Source organism: Mesoplodon bidens (assembly GCF_964165515.1).
Source record: "Mesoplodon bidens genome assembly, chromosome: 4".
In the NCBI taxonomy this organism is placed as follows: Eukaryota; Metazoa; Chordata; class Mammalia; order Artiodactyla; family Ziphiidae; genus Mesoplodon; species Mesoplodon bidens.
In genome coordinates, this window is record NC_138160.1 from 78653043 (window position 1) to 78678029 (window position 24987).

General features: G+C 46.5%; 2 protein-coding genes across 3 annotated transcripts in view; one reads left to right on the plus strand and one right to left on the minus strand.

Annotated features, from left to right (window-relative positions):
- Nucleotides 1–24987, plus strand: part of LOC308615944 (uncharacterized protein) — a 325426-nt gene that overhangs the window by 174111 nt on the left and 126328 nt on the right. The window lies entirely within an intron of this gene.
- On the minus strand, nt 1054–11403 carry GLRX (glutaredoxin). 2 transcript variants are annotated; one of them, XM_081231303.1, is made up of 3 exons: nt 11112–11403; nt 4970–5089; nt 1054–3372 (listed from the first exon to the last, which is right to left on the minus strand). In XM_081231303.1, exons 1-2 carry the CDS (start codon nt 11316–11318, stop codon nt 4976–4978), a joined length of 321 nt encoding a protein of 106 aa, XP_081087429.1. In that variant the 5' UTR covers nt 11319–11403; the 3' UTR covers nt 1054–3372; nt 4970–4975. The 2 variants fall into 2 exon arrangements, with proteins under 2 accessions (XP_081087429.1, XP_081087428.1); XM_081231302.1 differs by having other exon boundaries at nt 1054–3369; nt 11112–11399.

The window sequence follows — 24987 nt, forward strand, 5'->3', positions numbered from 1 at the left end:
TTTTCCATTATAGCTTATTACAAGATATTGAGTATAGTTCCCTCTGCTATACAGTAGGTCCTTGTTGTTTATGTATTTTATGTATAGTAGGGTGTATCTGCTAATCCCAAACTCCTATTTTCTTTCAATGTACACCTCCCTGAGTTTTAGCTGGGCAAGGGGCTTCCCAGCAGGGACACCACTGCCTAGTGTCACACACAGCTAACTTCTGGGCAATGGGATATAAGCAGAAGTGGTGCACACAACCCCTGGGTTGATTGTGATTTCAGAGAGCAAAGCCACCTGCTTGCCTCTGAACTCTTATGAGAGAAATAAGCTTCTGTCATTATGTTTTTGTTACAGCACTTTAGCTATAACAAATACTTATGGGGTGTGGGAAACAGGAGATCCAACTCAGGATAGAGAACAATGGAATCCCCAGGATGACAGTGAAGAGAGATCCCAGGAAGAAAGCTGTGCTCTGACGTGGACAGCAAACAGTCCAGATTGAAGCAGTGAAATGCCCCATGTTGAGAGTTCAACTGTTGTCTTTTTTTTTTTTTTTTTTAACTTGAGGTGAGGCTGCTTAAAAGAGCCTGAAGCAGATCGTTATCTGAACTTAGTTTGCCTTGTGCTGATGACATTTCTGTTCTCCATGACACAACCTTGGCTAGTTGAGGGAGTATGGGCTTGCCACACTGCTATGGACGTGGTGTGCTTGGACCTGTTCCTGAAAGCTGGAGGCTGGCCATGGAAGCCGAAAATGCAGAGCAGCCCATTTCCATTACATATTTCTGGGGGATGCCCAGTACCTGTTCATACAATAACCTCCCCAGTCATGCGTTGCCCAGTGTTTCCAAAGACTCATTTGGAAATGAGTTTACCCCTCTGTTTACCCCTCAGTTTACCCCTCTGGTAAACTCCCAGGGAAACATAAGCTAATCTATGACTCAGAGCCTCTGTTCAGCTTATCTTCTCCTGGGGCCCTTCATCTGATGGTGAGAATGTTGCCCTTTCCTTACACAGCTAGGTTGGTGTTTGCTATTGCTTTTCAAAACTAAAATGTATTGCTGAGGGATATTGTAGGAAGTAAAACTATAAAGGATCAGAATGATTACAACAAAATGAACTAGAGATCATCTCTGTGAAGGGAGGAAGGGGAGGGGGCACATGGGCCTCTACAGTACGGTTTTTTTTTTTTTTATCTTTTGGCATGTGGGATCTTGGACCGCCAGGGAAGTTCTGGGCCTCTAAGGTACTTTATCAGTACTCTGGAAGCACGCTGTTATATGGGTGCTTTACTTCTTAACTTTGGAAGCAGATACATGGGTGTTCATTGAAATAGAACTATGCAATCTATATATTCTTATATACGTCTAATACATTTTACAGTATTTCTAAATAGCTTAAATACCTATGAAACTGATAAATGTGTGGCCAGGACCGGGGTTTGGGAGGGGTGGAGTAGTGTTGTAGCGTTGTTTGACATTTTAAACCACATGCATGTATTGCTTTGATAAAATAGAACCTCTGTGCTAGAAACTGGGCATATGAAGGTTTTTACGTCGAGGCTACTGCCTTTGAGTATTTCTGAATATGGCGAGAGACCAGTACAGATGATTAACTACAATACAGCCTGATGTTTTAAGATTACAGAAGAAGGAGCAATGACTTTTTTTAGTCAAGAGGCAGAGGAGAGGGTAGGTCCAGAGGGGAGAGTCTGTAAATCAGGCCTTGAAGGCAGGGTTTGAAAGAAGAACAAAGGATAAGAAAGGGTATCTCAGGAGGAAGGAACACAATGAGCAAGGACACAGAAATGTGAAAGAAAGAGCAGGCAAGTGGTCTGGAGGTGATCAGGGACTGTGCAGTTTGCACACTGCACAGCCTCCAGGGGTGGCATTCAGTGTTGTGCAGTGTGTAACCTACTCGATCATCCACAGCCATCTGGTTGCAGGGAGTGGTTAGGGTGCTTAAGGGAAGGGAGAGGAAGCCACAACTACGAGAGTATTAGGAGAGAAATAGGAAAATGGAATGTGGTATGAAAAAGACTATTATTGAATCCTAAACATTATTCAATAGGCTAGTGTTGACATATTCAAATTATGAAATTTATAAAATTACACCAACCGTTTATACTCAATGAAGGACAATAGCATGTGCCTGCAGGGGATGAACATGAAAAAACTTTAAACTGGTATATTCTGCAATAATCACATTCTTTAAGGTCTTGAGAATGTAGGAAAGAATTGGACAAAAATCACTGTGTGATCCATGGGTACTTCTTTATTAGAGAAGAAATTAACCATTCATAGTAGAGACTACAGAGGGAAATTAACTTAATCTTGCAATTCTAGAACAACCTTCACAGTAAGGAATTCTTAAGTTTTCATAGAGTGAGGGGGAAAGAAAGGAGAGAGAGAAAATCATTTAGAACAGAGTTTCCCAAATTTGGCTACTTTCACAGACATATTCTTGGAGGTGGGGATACAAGTTTTCTATGTAACATTTAAAATTTTATGTTTTACTTTTGTTTATAAACAAATTAATACACACTTGTTCACGATTCCCTGGACAACCATCTTACATAACAAGAGTGTTGCCACGTGATCATAGCATGTGCATTTATACCTCTGATCCCTGTGGCCCAAAATGAAGACCAACCGTGCTTAACTTTTCAGTGGCGTCTCTCAGACGGCATGCTCAGACCCTTCACGGAATTGTTGAGTATTTCCTGTGAGATCTATGAGTTGTCACGGTTCAGAACACTGGTTCACGGCAGTGATTCTCACAGTAGGAGGGGGTAGGAGGTGGGGTGGGGATGGTGGCTAGGGAGATACCCTTTGAAAAAGCATATTCAGAATATCTATTGATTTCATAATACAAATTCTATAAAGTCAAACTCAACAAAATAATCTTTGGACAGCAGCAGAAAACCAACTATAGATTCAACCCAGGAGGTCTGGGATATACTTGGTTGAGAATCACTGGTGTTGAGGTAGAGGAGCCCCAGCATGTGGAGAACACGTAGTAAGGAACATGTGCCAAAGAGAAGCAACATCTTTTGGGTCAGTGAGTGAATCCTAAGCATATCTTGTCTTTTTGGAAACCAAAGGGCCAATCCACAAGAAACCCGAGACACCCATCGAACTTCTCAGACCTGTTGTTTTGGGCAAGTTGGTCCCCTTTTAATACCGAGTCAAAAGAAGAAAAAGCTGTTTTTGCCCCCAAAATGCCCCCCACCCACTTTATTTGCGTTAACATATTTCAAACTTTTAAGTAAACAGTTGCTGTAGCTGGGTAAACGTAGCCCCAAGTCCATCCACCAGGAAGTGCTGTCATTATCTGCAATGCCATCCAGCTCTCAAGGGGGATATCAGCCTGGGGTCTGCTCTGCTAGGAAAAAATACAAAGAATTGGATTTTCTTGGAAAAGATCAATTCCTCTCATTTTCCTTTCATTACCAGAACACTTACTCTTGCTGTTTAAGCATAATTGGTTACAGATGGCCTTGAGATGCAAGTTGCCAGTAGAATACTGAGAGCATAATATACTGAAGGACAATGCAGGTAAAGAGACCTGGGGAATATGGCGGACTCTAGTGCCCATGCCAACATAGAGGTAGCTGGGGAAATGGTGTTTCCCACCTTCCCAGGGAAGTCGTAAGTTTTCTTTCATTCTCATCTAAGCCTAAATTGCTAAAGAGTGTTCCAGAAAAGGAAACATTTGGTACAGCAGTTAATTGGGTTTTGAGTGCTTTCGTGCATGGGGTGAGGCCAGAAAGCTAACCCAAACAGACGCAGTGCTTACTTGAGGGGGTGATGTTGTAGAATTGTGATTAAAAGTTGATAACATTGACTATTTTATTTCAAGGGATTCAGCTGCAGTTTTCAGACCTTGTTTTTTCACTTCCTGTTGCTATTCTGAGTAACCACCACAAATTATATGTACTCATTGCTCAAGGGTTAATTATTATTAGTGGGCAATAAATGCTTTTCAAAGAACATTTTAATTTGAACCCCTTTCTCCTTTGGCTAAAACAGAGTCTTTCCAGGTGTGAGTCAGTGCAATTGGCCTGCTTAGAAGCTAGCTTGCACTAACAAGAGCTGGGGGGAGGGGAGTCCATCAGACCCCAAAGGTATCTTGATTCCTTTCTGAAGAATTCATCACCCTATGGTTTTCCATTCAGTCAAAGATCTCCTTTAGGTTACAATTTTAGAAAACTTTGTTTTGTCATTTGGGAAGCCAGTTAGATTGAATTGATTTGCAGGGTGAACACAGGTAAAGCAAAAATTACCTTGATTTCACACTGCACTTAGAATAATCTAGGTTGCTTACCATGGCCTGTGTGCTCTGGTCCCTGCCCACATTTCTTACTACTTTTCCTTCTTTCTGTGCTTCACTCAGTCTGCTCTTGCTTGCTTTCAGTTCCTTGAATATTCCATACTTGTCACCGCAGGGCCTTTGTACTCGCTATTATTCCTTCTGCCTGAAAAGCCCTTCTGCTTCATCTGTACATGGCTGTCTCCTTGTTGTCAATCAGGTCTCAGCTCAACCAGCCCCTCTGAAAAAGGCCTTCCCTTACCACATTAGCTTAATTTACTCCCCATCCCCCTGCCATGTTCTATCAAATTATTCATTTGTTTCAGGAATTATTTACTTACTTGTTTTTGATCGGTCTACCTCTCTAGAATATAAGTTCCATGTTATCTTTTTGTTCATCTCTGTATTCCCAGTGCCTCGTACAGTGTCTGGCACATAGTAAGTGCTAAATAAATATTTGTTAAATGAAGGTTGAGTGAAAAGCTTTCCTCCCATTGATTAAATTAATCCATTTGTAAAATGGGAAACTCATACATGATGTCACAGTTCCTCAAATCACCCCAGATCATTCTTTCCCTAGCCAGAGTGCCTTCCTAGATTTAATAAAACGTGGCAGTACAATTCCACCATCTCCCAGTGTTCCTGGCCCAGCATCCCACCTGTCACTCACCTATAATTATTGTAGAGCTCCAATTTGCTTTAGCCGTGTCAACAGCTCCCCTTTCTCATGCATATTTACTAGATCACTGCATCCACCTATGCACTCTTGACCGATGAAGACCCGAGGTACCTAAAAAAGCAAACAAGCCAGGACACTTAGAGAACATCATTATTAGATTAGACATTTTATCCTTCCTCTAAATATTTCCCATGATCCAAAGCTTTTCAAATCACTTCACAACCTCCTCATGTATACTCTTTCAGGGCAGAAATCTATTATAAGCATAACATTATTCATTCAAGAACCTTCTTAAGCCAAGATGCTTTTCAAATAGAATGTTCTGTGTGTGTGAGATTGTCTAACTTGTCAAAGGGATTTAAAAATTTTACGCTATGTTTCAGGGAAGGAGTTTTGGTTGGCCGCAGCTGGACCACCCTGATTGAATTCTGATTTCTCTACAGCTGGGACCACACCTGAGTCCTTAAACTGAGCCATGCCAACCAGGAAGGAGTCTGTCTCTAAGTACAGCTGGAAAAGTATTTGCATCAGTTCTCTGTCTCTGATTTTAGACTCAGAGTTTATTAGAGTCGTCTCTCTCGTCTGTGAGCTCTGTCCTCAGCTAGGGAAGGGGTGGTGGTGTCTGAATCTCCTTCTCTAATACCTGGCCCATCATAAGATGTTTAAGTGCTGCAGCCCTGGGAGCGAGGACATGCATCTGCTTTGGTTTCACACCTGGCATGGGTGGGTGGCCCAGGGTCAGCCAGGCTGACACAGTCATTCTACCCACCTAACATGTTCATCTTGAGTCAAACTCAGGCTCCCTCCCTGCTGCTAGGTAAGGCGTGTTCCAGGATTCTAGACGTCTCTTGGAAGGAGGAGAGAGGAGGAAGTCTTTTCACTGTGGCTCAGGCAAATTCCAGGCCAGGAGTGTTACAGAAAGGCTGACTGGCAGTGAAGAAACAAGCACAATGCGGGTACCCTGAGTGGTCAGGAGCAAGCAGGTCCTCTCCCAGAACACTAGGAACATACCAGAAGGGGCAGGAGAGGTGAAAGACAGAAGGCGGCAAGACTATTTTCAAAGCTTTTGACTTTCCTCAGAAGGCATAGTAATTCAGATGCATTTTTAAATTGAGGTATAGTTGATGTAAATATAAGTTTCAGGTGTACAACACAGCGATTCACAATTTTTATAAATTATATTCCACTTATTATAAAAGATTGGCTATATTCTCTGTGTTATACAACATATTTTTGTAGCTTATTTTATACATAATAGTTTGTACCTCTTAATCTCCTACCCCTGTATTGCCCCTCTTCCCTTCCCTCTCTCCACTGGTAACCACTAATTTGTTCTCTATATCTGTGAGTCTGCTTCTTTTTTGTCATATTCACTAGTTTGTTGTATTTTTTTAGATTTCACATATAAGTGATATTATACAGTATTTGTCTTTCTCTGTCTGACTTACTTCACTTAGCATAATACCCTCTAGGTCCATCCATGTTGTTGCAAATGGCATTATTTCATTCTTTTTTATGGCTGAGTAATATTCCATTATATATATATAATATATATACCCCATCTTCTTTATCCATTCATCTGTTCATGGACACTTAGGTGACTTCCATATCTTGGAAACTGTCAATAATGCTGCTATGAACATTGGGGTGCATGTTGAGATGAAATTTTTTTTTTTTTTAAGTGTGAGAGTTGAGAAAAAGGGCAGGATTATTTCAGGTAAGCCCTTACCTTATTTTTATTAAGAAGGGGGTCTGGGTGGAAGTAGGCTTTAAAAATTAAGGCCCCAAATTGGAAGACTCCTACACTCCATTGCTATGGCTATTTCCTATGTCCTGAGAGTGGGGAAGAGCACACAGGACTGTGTTCCAGCGGGAAAGCCTGGTAATGTCCTCCTCAGTCACAGAAGGTGACGCCTGTCCCACCTGCACTGCACGCCTGTGTAGGGACTTTGCAAATGGAAGTGCCATCAAGGCAACATTGCTTTTTTACTAGCTGAAAGAATATGCAGAAATATGAGGTCAGAAACCTAACTTTCCCCCTGGATCTGGCCATTATTTTAGGGAAAATAAAGCACCTCTCAAATTGCTGGGGGCCTTTTGGCTTCTATCTCCTCAGGAACAGTTGGCTGTGGTCAGTTGCAATGGTAAATAAAACAGAATCCTAATGTAATTCTAATGTAATTATAATACAGGGCTCCTTCTGTAGAAGCCATTACCTAAATGAGGAAAACTCATCTGAGCTTTAAATAAGGATGAAGATGTATTCATTCTTGAACTTCTATTATTTTCAGAAAGAATTGAGCAATGGTCACTCCTCTTGCCACATCTCCACCTTTGGCCAGGGTGCTGGCCCAGGGGCTTTGAGTTCAGTTATTTGGAGAGAAGGCCCTGAGGAGTAAGGAGTCTTCTCCTTAGATAGCTGTCCTCAAACTTGAACCCTGCATCAGAACTGCAGAGGGCTTGTTAAAAACATACGTGTCTACTCCTTGCCCGCACATTTCTGATACAGGAGATCCGGGCTGGGGCTCAAGAATTTGCATTTTGACAAGTTCCCAGGGGATGCTGACTCTCAGAGGTCACATCTGCAAACCACTGGTTGGCACTGATAGTGGTTCATTCCTCCTGCGGTAACTGAGGCTTTGGGAACCCACAGCTCTACAGCAGCCCCCAGCCACCTGAGGCAGGCCCTGAAACATGATCAGGGCGGACTTCTGTGCAGACCATCTGGCACACAAGCTGGCTTGCCTGAGAGCTGAAAGGGCCCGTTGCCCTTACACCCACCCTCTAGGCTAGGCAACAGTTGGCTGTGGTCAGTGTGATCAGTTGGCAGCAGGACAGTGTGGGAGGCTGTGATGACAAAACAGGAAGCTGTTGATGCAGCTGAGGAAGGGAGACTCGTCCTCTGTGCCCTCCCCTCCTGGCCCATCCGCCTCTTCGGAGGAACTTGAGTCTGTTACTGCCAAGAAGCAGAGAACTGCCACCATAAAAGCAAGCTTGGGAATTCTGGGGCCCTTCCTCTCCTGGAGCTTTCTCCAGCCCCAGCTTCAGCTAGGTGGCATCTCCTGCACTCTAGTGTTACTCAGAGGCTCCCAACACTCTGCAGCACCTCCTTGGCTACTCCCTGGTACAAGCCACCATCTTTTCTCATCTGAATTAACTGCTCTAGCAGACCAGAGGTCTCCCAGCTTCAACCCTCACCCTGGCCATCCTGTAGTCTCTTTCCCCACAGCCACTGGAGCGACCCTTTCAAAATCAAGTCAGATAGGGTTATTCCTCTGCTCAAAACCCTTCAGTGCCATCTCATCTCCCGTCACAAGCACACTCCGTGTGATAGCTTGAAAGGCCTCGCCAACCTATACCGCGTGATCTCTCGGACCTCATCTCCTCCTAACTCATAATGTTCCACCCATACAGGCCTCCTTGCCAGGCATACTTCTACCCCAGGACCTTAGCACTTGCTGTTTCCACTGCATGAAATGCCCTACCCCTACATTTCTGCATGCCTTGCTCCCTCACTCCCTTTAGAGATCTACTAAAATCAGTGAGGCCCTGATGACTCCATTTGAAACTGTACCTTGCTGCCTACAGCCCACCTGCCTTTCCTGTTTTTTTCTCCATAGCACACATCACTTACCACCTTCCAACATACTATTTTATTAATTGCATTTACTAGAATGTAAGTTCCACAAAGGCAGTAATTTTTGTTTGTTCTGTTCATGGCAGTATTTCCAATGTCCAGAAAAGTGCCTAGTATAGTAGGTGCTTAAAAATACTTGTTGTATCTAGCAAAATTATCCTTCAAAACCAAAGGAGAAAAAGACTTTCTCGAACAAACAAAAATTGAGGGAATTTGTTTCCCAAAGATCTGCCTGGTAAGGAACATTCAAAGACATTCTTCAGAGAGAAGGAAAAAGATAGAGGTCAGAAACTTGGATTTACATAAAGAAAGAACATCAGGGAAAGGAATAAGTGAAGGCACTGATCTAGGAGCTGTGGCTATGGCGAAACCAAAACCAGTTTCTCCAAGTACATGGCCTGATAGAAGGCCTACGTTTCTGTAATCAATCAAGTCTTGCTGGGCTCCTACTATTTGCACAGCACACAGGCATCACAGGATAAGCAAGATAGCGACAGCTCTCAAGGTTTCCAGTCTCTTCTAATAGAAACCCTTCACTGTTCGGGATCATGAAGTATACAACTTCAAAGAGTTTGTTCTTCCCCTTGGAGGAATGTTATTCAGGACTCAAGAACCTGTGAAAAGTATTTTGAAAAATTCAAAAACAAACTTAAAAGACCACTAGAAGAAAAAGTGTTGCTTTACAATGAATTGAAAAAACAGTTGTTGAATGAATGCGTGAAGAGGTTTGTTTTTCCTGCTAGAGAATAGGTGCTGCCGGGCTGAAAGATGTAGCTCCCAAACCTGGTTGCAAATTAAAATTACCTTTTTGTTTTTTTGACAGGAGATAAACTCTATTTTCACTTCCAGATTTTTTGAGGTATAACTGACAAATAAATATGTGTGTATTTAAGGTGTACAGTGTCATGGTCTGATACACATATACTACATTAAGAAATGATGACCGCAATCAAGTTAATTAACATACCCATAACCTCACAGCTACCATTTGCACGTGTGTGTGTGGTGAGAACACTTAAGATCTAATCTCGTAGCATACTGCAAGCATACAATACAGTATTACTAACTATAGTCATCATGCTGGACATTACATCCCCAGAATTTATTCATCTTATAACTCAATGTTTGTATCCATGTCCTAGGGATCTTTAAAACTACTGATGCCTGGCTGCCACCTCCCATATTGTGATTTAATTGGCATGCGGTGTGACTTGGGCATTGGGAATTTTTGTTTTTAGAAAGCTCTTCAAGTGATTCTAATGAGCGGCAACATTTGGGAACCGCTGGCCCAGAGGGATGCCTCACAGCGGGGGGCCACAGGCGTACTTACACTGCCCTTTCCCTCCTTCCAGAGACGAGGGTCTTCAGCTGACGGCAGGGGCCCTGGAAGCAATGAGGTAGCGTGTTTTTGCCTCTTTCTGCACCAGAAGGCTGATTTCTGACTGGAGAGGCGGGGAGAACAGCCTCCCAGGCTTTACACTGAGAAGCCGGAAAGAACACGGTAAGTCAAACTAAACCTGAGCTAGGATATGTGTTTCTGCAAACGCTGTGTCCTAGAATGTGCGTCCTGAAAGGGAGTTTGGGTGAGCTGGTGGGACAGAACTTACCACCATGCCCCCGCCCCAGCACCTGAACTGATGCTGGGGAATCTGGTCAGCTGGCTATCTCGCCGGGAAGCCGTGGGTGCTGAGGAAGAGGAAGGCTGTTCACATAGAGGACAGCGGTTCTTAGGGTCCCACTGTCAACTCATAGCAAGAAGGGATTTAGCGGTCACCTCCTCCAGTCTGGTGCTGCAGCCAGGAGGTCCCTGAGAGTCACAGAGCTGGTGACTTACCAGGATCACACAGCAAACCATTGCGAGAGCCATCCGGAACTCTGGCCTCTGGACTCCCTAACAGGCCTGGAAACATCCCATAATTTAGATTAAGGAGCAATAATGAGCCGTTAGATTTTTCCAGTGGGAGGAGTTAGATAAGATAGGGAAGAAGGAGCGATTCAGATGAAGGTTAAAGAGAGCCTAGAGAAAAGATGGACGGACAGCAAATCCCACCGGGCCCTGGGAAAGCAGGGAGTGCACACGATTCTTGCGCAACAACGGAAACGCACCGATCACACTTGGCTCCTGCATCCCTCCTTCCACCCCAGCCCTGCCAAGCGCAGACTGTCAGTGCTTAAAACAAAGACTCCAGATAGTTCCTCAGTGACTCCTGGGCAGCTGCTGGGCCCGCTGCCCCTGACGCCCAACACAGTCAGCTGTGCTCCCTCCTCTGATCTGAAAGAACCGTTGGCCGAAGTCCAGCCGCCCATTCAAGGAAGCAGTGTCCTCGCTCAGGCGCCCTCCCCCACCTGCACAGCCCTCCAGCCGCCTGGAGTGACAGACAGAGCCCTAGCGGTGTTCTAGAGAAAGGCGCAGGCGTACCCCGTTCACAGCCCCGACAAGAAAAAGGAATCTGGGAGCCTCCTCCCCAGCCTTTTAGAAGGAAACCCCAGGCTCACCGTTCTGGCTCCCGTGAGATGTTGCAAATAATCTTGAATCTCGTTGGTGTCATGGTGGGCTGTGATATCGACAAATTCCAAAAGCCCTTGTTTGAAGGGCAACTGGCTGAGGAGCTCCTGGGCCCTTCTGCTGTAGGGGCAGGTGGGCTTGATGAACACAACTACCTTCCCAGGCTGGATTTTGCTGTTCACAAACACTTGAGCCATGCTCACAGGCTGCTATCTCCTGGGGAGGAAACCTCGGTTGCAGGTATTGCTTGGGAGTAAAGCGGGGCCCCGGCCAGCTGGCTCTTATTTAAAGGAACCTCCCTGGAGGAGGAGTTTGCCCGGTAGCGTGCTCGATTTTTAAAGGGCCAGTCCTGAAGTCATTTCAGTCTGGAGTGATTCAGCAGCTAGAGTTTCGGAGGAACGCCCGCTGGTATGTCATCATCAGTAGCTATGTCCAGGGTGTCATTGTCCTCAGCCCTTTCAGGAGCGCCTGCTCTTGGGAAGGGAACAGAGTCACGTCACTCTCTGGGGAAGCAGAAAGTGTGCAGCCCAGCCCCAGGGAGGGGGCGGAGAAGGCAGAGTCAAACCTTTGTTGTCTCTGAGACACAGTTTCTAAAAACACATGCAAACAGAATCATTCAAGAAACAGAATGCGCTGGAATCTCTTTAGAAGAAGTGAACTTCAGATGGTGACTTTGTGTCCGGTCTTGCTTGGCCTGCACTGTTTGTCGTTGTCACTGTTTAGTGGAATTAGTTCCCCACTTTTAAACATCTGGAGATTTCACAAAAGAATCTGAACCCGCGACCTCTCTCTGAAAAGTCAGGTCGTCTTCATTTGTGGCAGCAGCTGGGGCTGAGGAGTTGTTGTTCTTTGGACAGACAGCGGCTCAGGGAGACCACTGCCCGCCCCCCGCCGGGCTGGCTCACGCCTTCCAGACACCTGCTGTGCGTCCCTAAGCATTTGAGTTTGTGACCCTTGAACTGCACTTTAGCATGGAAGTGAATTCCAGCACAAACCCACATTTCAAACTGCAGATCCAATGAAGGTCTTTTTCTCTGTTTGACCCTTTGTTTGTGACCCTTGGTTTTCACTGTTGTGAGTCTAAGGGGTGTAATAACCCACTTCTCACATTCACCTGAGCGTTGTAAGACGCTTAGGACCTGATGCTCTTCCCTGTGGTGCCCACGCTCCCGAGTGGGGCGAGCGAAGTCTTTTGTTCTAGGGCCAGTTCTGACCCCTCCATGTGCAGTAAGTTAATTAAACAAAGCAAGGAAAAAAGGAAAACCACCTCCTTGAAAAGGGAACTGTCCTTTTCCCCAGGAGGTTTTACACCGAAACTAGGGCCCAAGCTGGAGCTGCACACCTTCACTGATTGTCAGGTCAGAATCCCAAGCATAGCATGATTGAGAGAAGGGAAGAAAATTGACTCCTGGAAGCAGCTCTAATTATTACTAAAATTAAATGGCAAAGCAAGAAACACAGATTCTGAGTCACAGAGAGGGACTAAGATACGAGATCTCTGGCACCAGAAAGAATGTGCTAGGGCGGGAGGCCTGAGGTGACCGGTCCACGTCAGGCTTGGGACTTCCCAACCCACAGCTTCATTTTCTCCTGAATACGCTCCTGGCAGAGTCCTAGTCGTCCCTCTTCGTGTCGTCCTTTCGCTCGGACTCCTGTGGCCGGGCCCCTCGCTGAAGCCCGGGGCCTCCTCAGGGTCTTCTCTCCCGCTCAAGGGCCCACAGCACGCCTTGCGCCGGGCACTTCCCTCAGAACCGCTCTCTTCTCAGCGTCTGGGCGTAGCCTCTCCCGCTCTGCTGGCTCTTTTTCCTCAGCATGTGACTCTGGTCAAGTCTCTGCCTTGTTACAAACCACCACCACCACCACCTTCCAACTCCTTGACCCTGCTTTCCTGCCCTTCCCTAAAAGCCAAGTCTCATAGGACCTGCTGTTATGTTTGCCATCTGAACTTGACCCACCTCCCATCCTCTCCTCACCTCAGTGCGGTCTGACCTCCTTCTCAGCCGATCTGCTGAAACTCCTTTGGGCAATGTCAATCATGACCACCACATTGCTAAATCACCTTGCAGCCAGGTGTCCTGCCTGAGACCAACCCAGAAGTGTGGGCGTGGAGTTTCTGGTAAACTGGTTTAGGGAAACTCCCAAAGGATCTGTTTGCATAGGGTCTCTGGAGGGTTGGGTACCTGGGGCAGAGATCAGGGTGCAGGAGGAGAGGGCTTCTGTTGTCTGCCCTACAGGTGAGGCCCAGGGACTGGTGTCTGAAGCCTTAGGACAGATGGCCACAGGACACAGCTGAAGAAGGCCTTTTCACGAGACTTGGAACAGAAACAGATGGCAAAGAGGGGGGGGTCTTCTCCACTTTTCAGAAAATGCCGTGGCTTCACTTCAGGGAAGAATTCAAAGCATAGAATACTCTGTTGCGTTAACATCATGAAAGTTTATAGCTTTGGCACATCAGGAGATGGAACCCATGGATCTCGAGGGTATTTCAGGGTGGGCAGCCACCATGGGGGCTGCCGTCCTGGAGTGCTGTGGACATCAAGAGGGGGTGTGTGTGGAAGAGACATGAGGACTCTTCTTGGGCTTGTGCACCCCCAGGCACTCCCAGAAATACTGGGAAGCAAGGACTTTGGCAACAAGCTAGTGATCCATGTGAAATGTGAAATACGGGCTATTACTATTAATGTGATCTCATTTGTACCGCAGGCTGATGAGGGCTGGGACAGTCTGACCACAAATGAGCATTTTTCAGGCTCTGTTGCTTACTTGCCCGCTTTGCAGGATTTGACCCTGTAGATCACTGTCCCTCCATCTCCCCTCCTCCCCCCAGCTCTCTTCTTTCCAATGTCATTTGCAGCTTGATCTCTTTCTCCTTCCTGTGTCTCTGGGTATTCTGTCTCAGCCTCTTCCTCAGGAGTTTTGCCGGCACATGGGGTACATCCTGGGGCTTGGTCCTCTTCTCACTCTGTGTACACCCTCCTTGAAAGATTTTGTCTGCACAAGTGGCTCCAGCTATCACCTTTTTGTTGATGAGCTCCACATTTATTTTTCTCAGCCAGAACTCCTTCCTAAGCCTCAGGAATTGATAGTTCATTGCCTACTGAGAAGACCCACTTGGGGTTCCTCAGGCATCTCAGCCTCTGTGTGACCAAAATGGAAGGCAACCTCCTGTCTCTTCCATCCCTGCTTATCCTCCCGGGAGGACTGTCATCTATCCATCGGCCAGGGCAGAAACCTGGGAGGCATCTTGACTGCTGCTTCTTCCTCTGCTCCCTGCTTTTTTTTTATGCAGTGACCAAACTCCAATAATTTTGCCTCTTAAGTAGCTCCCCAGTCTGACTGCCCCTGCCTTGGGCCAGCCCTCATCAGTGCTTTGCTAGATCTTGTTAGAATCTCCACCTTGACCTCATTGCCTGTCCTGACACGGCTGCTGGGATGATCTTTATGTATGTACATCCTGTCATGTTCTCTCTTTTTCTTAGGAAACTTCCATTTTTCTCTAGGATAAACTCCAGATTCCCTAGTGGGAATGTGGCCCTGTGTGATTGGTCCTCCCTGCCTTAGCCATGTCACTGTCTTTGCCCCACATTTCTCCTTTATCCCAGCTATCTCGAGTCTGAGCCATTGCACCTGCTCCCCTCTCTCTCCATGGTGCCCCTGACCCCCATTTCTGTGTGGCGGACTCCTGCTGGTCCAACACGACCCAGATCATGGCTTGACTCCTCTAGGAAGTACCCCTGAACACAGGTCTCTTTTCCCCACTGGGTTGGGTGCCCCTCAGCTGAGCTCACACAACATGCTGTACTCTGACTCATGCCATTTCATTGTTCTTTTTTACTCCTTTTCTGTCATCTACAGTGAGCTCCCTGAGGGCAGGAAAAGAGCTTTCATCCCTATATTACCAGACGCCAGATGCACGCTGGTCCTTATCCATCCACCCATGCATCCACCCTACAAACATGAATCAGCTCCTCTGGGCCAGACACAAAGATCACATGCAGCCCCAGCCCTTAGGACTTTATAGTCTAGGGGAGATGATACAGACATGGAAAATGAACCCAGTGTTATAAAGCATTCTAGGGGGTATAATAGAAGTATGTATGGGCATGAGGGTGACCAAAAGAGGGTGGTCATTCCCGCCTGGAGGGTGCTTAGGGAAAGGTAGACAAAGATGAGCTAGGCTGAATCTTGAGAGAGGAGATGTTTTTGAGTCTACAAGGTAGGGAAGTGCACTTCAGGCAGAGGGAACAGGAAATGCAAGAACGACATAGAGGGCACTTGGTGTTAAGTGTAGTCATGTGTGAATAGAGCATTAAGGGTTCGAGGTGGGGAGAGAGGAGAGAGACAGCTGGAGAGCAGGTGGATCATGGGTGTCTTTTACCAAAGACAGTGAGGGGCAGTAATAGATATATTTTAGGCATGAGTAGATTTGCAGTTCAATGTTTGATGAATTCAGCATGTTGTGACATCTTCCATTTAGCACAAAGAGTGGCCAAATGCAATTTGACCACAGAAGGAGTGGTAGGGATGCTTTGAAGCAGGTAAACATTTAGGGTCCTTCAAGGCTCACCCTGGGACTGGTCCTGGCTTCCACAAGGCTTGGAGTGTGCAGAAGGGCAGCTCAGTGGGTGATGGGCTGCCGGGGTTCTGAGCTGCCCTCAAGACCTCTAGACTCATCATGGCTGCCCTTGGCCCTGTCTCTATGCAGCTGCAGGAGTTCAGGTGAATGAACCACGTTGCCAGCAACCCTTTCCAGCCTCAGACACATGACGATTCTGGTGTGTGGCTGTGCCCGTTTTCAGAGTCTATCTTGTTTGATGCTCTCTCTCTGGATCTCTCTAGATTTGACCACAGAGCACCAATCTGACTCTCACTGTAGACTCTAACTCCAATTTGACCTCAGACGACACTGATGCTGACTCTAACTGTGGTCCCTCACCTTCTACCTCTGAGGGCGGCTGCTCGGTGCTGAACTCAGAAACACTACAGCTCCCATTTACTATGGACCTACTGTGTGCCAGGCTCAGTGCTAGGAGCTTTACATACATCATCTCTAATCCTCACAGCGACTTTGAAAGGTGGATACTTTGGATCCCAAACTGACTAGAGGAATAAGGAGAGGAGGGTCCCTGACTTGAAGGACTTGAAGTTCAACCAAGGTCAGGAGTAGAGGCTGCTTTCCAATAGGCTCCACCATATACTTGGGAAGTCTCTGCAAAAGTTGCCACCTTTTCTAAGATCCAGGCTCAGTTTGATATAGCATGTCACCCACTGATACTGGTGCCTTGAGAGTCCCTGGGTCCCACTGAGGTTTCTTGCTATCATTTGAGCTCAAGACTATATCCTTTACCTTTCCAAGTGTTTCACCACATGCAGCTCTTACTCTTTCGATTGGCTTCATGGGAGGGCTTTCTCTCCTCTCCTTAACCGAATTATGTCAGGCAAACCAAACTGAGCCGTTTATTAGGAATCTCTTTATTAGGGACAGCAGGAAGGAAGTGGCATTATGTTTCTCTCTTTTCCCAAGTCTTGGTGCCAAGGTAGGATATGTCACAGGGCATCTGGCCTGTCTCCTTTGGGATGGCTGTGATTGGGGAAAGATGAAAGGTGAAGGATTCCCCTTGGGCTGTGACTTGGATTCCCTCTAAGGGGTTCTAGGGTACTTTGAGAGAAAGCACATAGATTTAGACTTCAGAGCATCGTATAAACAAGCAAAATATGATAACTCCTGCTTTCATAGCCCCAGGCTCTAACCGGGTTTATCAGCTTGGATATTTTAGGTAAAAAGAAACAAAATACCCAGTTTAAACCAGTTTTCATTAGAGGGTTGATTTTCTTGGCTATCAGGAAGTTGGAGGTAGGAGGCAGGCTCAGAGGCTCAGGGATCCAGGGCTCTGGGTGGGTGTATCTGAGATTGTCGCGGTCCTCCCCTCATGGCTGCAGGTTGGCTGCAGCTGGTCCAAGCATCCGTCCTCACATAATTGTGTTCAAAGGTAGGAGGAAGAGGGTGGCCCCGGCAGGGGGTGACACAGGTAGGGCATCCCTCCTCCATGCTCTCGCCTCAGCACACTTCCCTTATACCTCCTGGGCTGGAACTGGTTCATGTACCCTCCCCAAGGTTAGGGGATTTCTCCCCTAAGCCCATTGATGTGTGCTTGATACCTGAGTCCTCTGGGCCAGCACAAAGAGACAGCACAGCTGTTGGATAATCGACACGCCTTACTCTCTGTCATACGTGACACTCTGATTTTATCGACTAACACCCACCTTTCACCATCAAGAGCAGGGGTCTGCTTTTCACTGGTGCCTCCTTCCCAAGGTAGCTACATCAGAGGTGAAGGGATTTTCTGGACTAATCTGTCACTCCTGTATGTGCTAGGATGCCTTTGGCTGTACGGAACAGAAACCCCAACTCTGGCTTAAATAATAATATTCAAAAAACCAAAAGTCTGAAGTAGCGCAGCTTCGGGGCTGGCACAGTTGAGAGGCCTCAGCTCCATTCCCCTGCCCTTGTCCACGTGATGGCTTCACCCTCAGCCTGGCGGTGGAATCCGTCATCTCTGTGAACAACAGTGTCCAGAGGAAGTGAGAGAGGGTCACTTCTGAAGATTTCCCAAACCTCACCTGCTGGTGTTGGTCCACTTTGCCTCACAAGCTCATTCCTGACACAGATTAGCACAAGGAATGGAATGACCACACTTTTGGAGAGAGTAGGCCCATGCCTGGGGTGGAGACAGTTTAGCGTCTCCTGAGGGAGGGGGCCGTGTTGGGGAGGACTGGACTCCTGGGCAAAGCTGGGAGGAGGAAGGGGAACATGGACGTGGGAGAGGCAACCACCAGCTCCCAGGACAAACTTCTTGGAAGCAGAGAGCCGCCAGCAGGGACTTTATCTTGTTCAGTCAAACGAAGCTAGAAACACTGAAATAGAGGCTGACAGCTTCTGCTGTCGAATAGACGGTTGTATCCACTGTTTTGATACAATGCCTTCCAAGCCTAAATGTTTTCAGCAGTTTCAGATCTGTCACTTCCTCCTTTCGGAAGGCAGGTTATCAAAATGATATTTATCTGATAAGTATCCCCTCTGTATACCTGCCGTTTGCAGGTAGGAAAGCAGCCCCTGGCAGGTTTGAAGGCTGCCCAAGGCCCTCCAGCGATAGACTTGGGATTCAAGCCCAGGTGTGTCTGAGCCCAAAGCAGGCGCTCTCTGCTTTGCTCTGCCCAGCAAAGCCCCCGGTCTTAGAGGGAGGCCAGCGTCAGTCTGGAAGGGGCCTCAAAGGCCACCTACACTAGCCCTGTCGCGTGCTGGCATCCCCGCCAGGGCATTTTTCTGCCCTGCTAGTTCAGCCTGCCCTTGAGCCCCTCTGCAGAACAGGCAGGGATTGGAATCAATGAAAGGAACGCTGGGCATCTCCCACGGAGGGTGGAGTCTGCTCCTGGCTGTGAAGCAAATGCCCACGCCCCACCCGAACACAACTTTCAAGTAGGAGGGAACATTTGATACTTTCATGCGGATTATAGGGCCAGGACGAGGAAGAAAGCAGCAGTGTGCAAGGCCATCATGTGAGAGACAATCACAGCTTTGCTTGTGAGAAAGAACATAGTGGTTCCAAATGGGAGTGAAGATAAAATCACATTGCCAGGCTTTTCTGAAGGCACACCTGAGCACATTTCTTCTTTCATATTGAAGTCTCTTAGCCGTGTCTCTCCCGCAGCTGGTGGCCTGAGTGCCAACTCACTCCTTGAAGCTCAGCTTGATTCCACAAAGCTGATAAAGCCCAGAAAGCTTAACTGGACCTATGGTGAACTCACCCTACAATGCAAATTAGACATTCCTGTTATCATCTAAGTTCTAGTCTAACTTTTATCTGGATACCTTTTGTTGTTACACATCCACTCCCGTGAACAGTCTACAAGCTGGTTTTATTTCTTGCTAATTCCCTTGATGTCAGTACAAAAGAAAACACTGATGAGTGCTCAACTTGAATACCCATCAGTGGGCACTAATTTAGTAATAATACAGGAATATGATGGAAGACTGTGAAATTTTTTTTTAAGATTTTTTTTTTTGATGTGGACCATTTTTAAAGTCTTTATAGAATATGTTACAATATTGCTTCTGTTTTGTGTTTTGGTTTTTTGGCTGTGAGGCATGTGGGATCTTAGCTCCCCGACCAGGGATCGAACCCACACCCCCTCCATTGGAAGGCGAAGTCTCAATCAGTGGACAGCCGGGGGATGTCCCATGAAGAGGCAGACACATGTGGACTGGTTTGGGACAGTCTCTTGTTAAGATGCAGCAGGATGGCAGCAGTATGCTAGCATCCCTCGTGTACAAAGAAATGGTATGTTGACTGGGACTTTCTGTTTGCACTAGAATTGGGAGGCCAGAGCTGGGGATGAAGAAGGGCAAATACTGCATCTCCTATAGAAAGCCACCAACAGCTGGTGAGACTTCCTTTTCAGGGCTTGCCGAAGGATGACGGAACTGACCCTGTGATCAGCATGCTCTCCCCACCACCTCCCCTGACCCTGGGGGCCTAGAAAAGAATGTTGGGTGTTTTTCCTTTTCCTCCTCCAAGCCAAGTGAGAAGGGCTCCAAGAGAAGCATTCTTTTGTTTTGTTTTGTTTTTTTTGCGGTACGCGGGCCTCTCACTGCCGTGGCCCCTCCCGTCGCGGAGCACAGGCTCCGGACGCGCAGGCCCAGCGGCCATGGCTCACGGGCCCAGCCGCTCCGCGGCATGTGGGATCCTCCCAGACCGGGGCACGGACCCGCGTCCCCTGCATCGGCAGGCGGACCCTCAACCACTGCGCCACCAGGGAAGCCCGAGAAGCATTCTTAAAGATTGGCATGTACCTGCAACAAGGGAGACTGGTACCTCACCTGCCAGTTGGTCGGCTGCTCAGGTTGTCAGTACCTTGGTGCCTACCGAGGAGGGCAAAGAGCCTTGGGAGAGATGGCAGGGTCTGGCTCGAAGAAGATGTGTGAGTTTCCCCTGGGGTGAATGGACACCAGGAAGGGTGACGGCATTGAGCCGTCTTGTTGTAGCAGCAGGAACCTGAGGAGGTTGGAAGAAGTTAACCTGCAGCTGGATCTCCCACACTGGGGAAGCTGTGTGGGAGGAACTCTCTCTGAAGAACTTACCTGTGAGCCCCAAAGAGCCTGCATTAGGATGCTAGCCACTCAGAAAACATCACCAAGGGCTAGTGTTGGCCAGGGAGCGGTGACCATTCACAGGGAGAGGACCACAATGTAAGCCACTAAGAGATATTTGCCTTCCTTCCCTCTTGTCCCTCTCAGTCCCCAGCCTTGAAAAAAGATGGGGAGAGATCTCATAGAGCCTATCATGTCCCTCCCGTGTCCACCCCAAGAGCTGGACTGGGTCAGGAGTGGGGGACTGCAGGTCCCCCAGCCAGCAGCGGGGGTGGGGTTTGAGCTGATATGAGATTGGAATTTTAAACTAGATTAGATGAGACTCCTAATAACTAGAGGCAAACAGCAAGCTATGGGATCTGTTCATCTTCTGCCCACCCGGCAGAGAAGGGAGATTGGACAGAGCACAGTAATAAGTCACAATCAGTGAAAAATAAAAACACTCCAGGTTAGTTTCTTGCAGCTTCATATATCTGAATATGTATAGACTATCTCTAGAGGGACACACAAGAAATGGGGAGCAGAGACTGACTCTTGGGGGTGACTTGGGGACTGAATGCATCTCAAGGATGAGAGGAAAACCTACTTCCTGCATACCTTTTGTGCTGCTTTTTGTTTGCTTGTTGCTATGTACGTGTATGACACAAAATTGGCAGAAGTCATGCCAAAAGCAGTGAGATAGAACAGGAGTGGTGGAAGAAGTGGAGACAGGACCCTTAGATCTCAGAAAAACTTGGCCAAGTTCACCTCTTTAAGGGAACGGGCTCACACTGAGGTGTAAAACCCAAATTCCTTTCTGCCCCAGCAGGAGTGGGGTATGGGGATGGTAGGGGCTACTCTGCACCCAGGTTGTTCCTGAGAAGCAGAAGATGAGGATGAATCTGGACGCTCACGTACAAACCACGTGCTGGAAGCAGCCTGTCCCAATGGCAGGGCACAGAAGAGGGACTGCAGTGCACACAGCCCTCCACCTGCCCGTCCTGCAAGTGCTTGTCTAGAAAAACTCACAACATGCAAGGATGAGTAATCAAAAAGAAGCCATCACGACATCTGTGTACAGACTGTGCAAGAGGAAAAGTCTAGAAGCAGGAAGAGAGGAAACATCAGCAAAGCATTACAAGTTGTATGTATGAGGATTTTCCTTGTGGCATTGTTGGTAATAACAACAACAACCCTAAAACCTGAGAACCACCCAAACACTCATGAATAGGAATTACTTATACAAATCTTGGTAACCTATATAACTGATTACTTTGAAGTCATTAAAACATGAGTTATGTATGTATGTCCTAATATGGAAAGGTCTTCAAGATATATAATTTTTTTTTAAAGAAGATGTTGGGGGTAGGAGTTTATTAATTAATTTATTTATTTTTGCTGTGTTGGGTCTTCATTTCTGTGCGAGGACTTTCTCTAGTTGCGGCAAGCGGGGGCCACTCTTCATCGCGGTGCGCGGACCTCTCACTATCGCGACCTCTCTTGTTGCGGAGCACAGGCTCCAGACGCACAGGCTCAGTAGTTGTGGCTCACGGGCCTAGTTGCTCTGCGGCATGTGGAAATCCTCCCAGACCAGGGCTCGAACCCATGTCCCCTGCATTAGCAGGCAGATTCTCAACCACTGCGCCACCAGGGAAGCCCAAGATATATAATTTTAAGTGATCTAAATAGGCAATATGAGGACATATTGCAAAATTCTAATAATACAAGATGGTATTAGTAGACAGTGAAAGCAAAGTTCCTCCTTCACCCCCATCTCCCAGCTGCTTAGATCCTCTCACCAGGAGCAGCCACTGTTCCCAAATACGTGTGCCAGGATATATTACTGAACTTTTTAAAAAAGTGAGGTCAGAACAGCATGCAATTCCATTTGCATAAAATTTTAAAGTATATATATGTGCAGATGTGTGTATATAAAATATATCATATATATAATGCATAATATGTATATATAAATGCACAGTACAGTATATAAAAGCAATATATATTGTTTTTCTGAAAAGCAACTCAGGACCCTATTAATCAATCAATTGATTAATTAATTTCTTCAATCATCTTTAGGAAAATGACTAGCAATCAGAGGAGGGTAGGGTAACTTGATCAAGTCAGTAGTATTTTATTTTGAAAATATTTTAAAATATAAAACACATTCTCCCTGTAAGAGTTTCAAACAATATAAAAGTATTTAAAGTCACAATGATCACTATTCAGGGGGCAGTTTGAGGCCGACCCTGCCAGAAGAAGTAGGATGCCAGCCAAGAACCAGCAAGGACTGGTGGGACACTAGGACCCGGGCAGAAGTGCGGTGGTAAAGCTGTGGAAGGGTGGCATCCAAGCTGGCCCCCGGTGACGCTGGCCTCCTGGAATGCATGTCCTGTGTAGTTCCATCTCACACTGCATAGGGCTGACCTGTATGTACCAACAGGATAGAGTGAAATGATGTGCATGACTTTTGAGTTAGGACATAAAAGACACTGTGGCTTCTTCCTTGCTCTTTCTTGGATCAGTTACTCTGCCTTACAACTGCCACAGTGTGAGGACACTCAAGCAGCCCCATGTAGAGGTCCATGAGGCAAAGAACTGAGGCCTCCAGTCAACAGCCATTGAGTGAGCCATCTTGGAAGCGGGTCCTCCAGCCCTGCTTCAGATGACAGCAGCCTCAGCCAACAGCTTGACTGCAACCTTGTGACAGACCCTGAGCCACCTAATTGTCCCTGGACTGTTGACCCTCAAACACTGTGTGAGATAATAAATGCCTGTTGTTTTAGGCAGATAAGTTTTGAGGTAATTTGTTGTGCTGCGATGGAGAACTGATATGAAGGCCTAGGCACCCTGGGCCTCACCCCACATGCAACAGGGGACTTGATAGTCAACTACTTCAGCACCATTTGCAGGTGGGAGTAGGACTTCTGCTAACACAGGGTATGTTCAGCCTTCAGCCTAAAGGTCTTCAGAGCTGACATATGGGAAGGGGTGAGGCAGTTTGAGGCGTGTGTGTGTGTGTACAATATGTGGGTATGTGAATAAGTGTTGTTCCCTTGAGCCTTCCATAAAGGAAGAAAGGAGCCTGTTTTATGTGCCCTTTGCCCCCAGGGTGACTATGAATCCTACTTTAGTTATGGGACCTTTTTAGTTTTTTTTTTAATGGACTTTGTTTTTTTAGAGCAGTTTTAAGTTTACCAAAAAAATTGAGAGGAAGGTACAGAGGTTTCCCATATTCCTCCTGCCTCCACACGTACACAGCCTCCCCCATTATCAACACCCACCCCCATGTGTTACAACTGATGAACCTACATGGATGCATCATAGTCACCCACAGTCAGTAGTTTACATTAGGGTTCTCTCTTGGTGTTGTGCATTTTACAAGTTTGAACAAATGTATAATGACATGTATCTACCCTTCAGAGTAGTTTCACTGCCCTAGGAATCCTCTGTGCTCTGCTTATTCATTTCTTCCTCCCAAGAAGGAGCTTTCTATTCCATGTTATACCTTCTTCATTGACTCTTTACCATATGCATGTATCACTTTTATGTTTAATTTTTTACTTATTTAAAGTAGTGATTGGGCAGTAAGGGAGTGGAGAAAAGCAGTGTAGAGTAGCCTTTAAAGAGCTTCGCCAGGAGAAAGGGAAGTGAGAAAGTGATAGGGTAATAGCTTAAGGAAATAGCAGGGCAGAGAAAAAAGTATCTTTAATATGAGGAAGTGTTGTGTACTTTTTTTTTTTTTTTTTTTTTTACAGGAAGCCAGCAGTTGAGGGAGGAAAATATAGTGAGAGAGTAGATGCTTGCTAGAGCAAGGTCACAGACAGAGCTGAGGGTAGGGGACAGAGGGCCAGGCATTGGGGTTAACCTTGGCCAGAAGGAGGGACACATCCTCAGGGGAACGCTGGCGTTGGGGGCCTCATGGGGAGTGGTTCTGGGGCTGAGGATGGGCAAGCCAAGTGGCAGCAGTGAGAAGCCCAAGGGACTCCAGACTGACACATGGCTGAAACAGCAAACGGTGGGCTCCAGGCTGGAGAGGAGGCAAGTGAAGCCAGGAAAAGCTGGTGAAAGAACAGAGTGAGGAGGGATTGACGTCAAAATGAAGATGAAAAACTGGTTCAGTGGCAGAAATTTAAAAAACAATAATTTTTTTAAAAGTTATGCTCAGTGACAGGAAATTCAGGCTCATAAGCAAGCACTCGGTGGATGCTTGGCTGTATCACTAAATATGAGTAGCAATGTCAGAAATGTTGAAACAAAACTATGAAAGATTTTCAAACAGCAGTTTCAAGCCTTTCTTGGGAAACACAACTTTCCTTTGGCTAAAATGACCCCACAACTAAACGCGGTCTGTTTGACCAGGGAGGTGACACTAGAGGGAAGCAAACCACTGAGGCCAATTAGCTACCAATTCATCAACACATTAAATTAATCTCTTCAGATTACCAGCTGTACAGCACCTGCCTCTTACAGAAGTAGAAGCTACATTTATGCACAACTGGTTCTGAGAAAAATTCCTTGTACGTGAGCTGAGATGCTAAAGGAAATGAGTCACTTAGGAATAGAGCATCTTTAATGGAAAAAGACAGCTTGTCCCACCCAGAGACAATTGCTGGGCACACGTATATGGAGCTGTCATTTGAAATGACTTGCCCAAAGTGCTTGAGGTAAAATTTAAATGAAGCTGAAACTGGAAAATAAAGTTCTGGGCTGACAGTAACTATTGAACAACATTACCA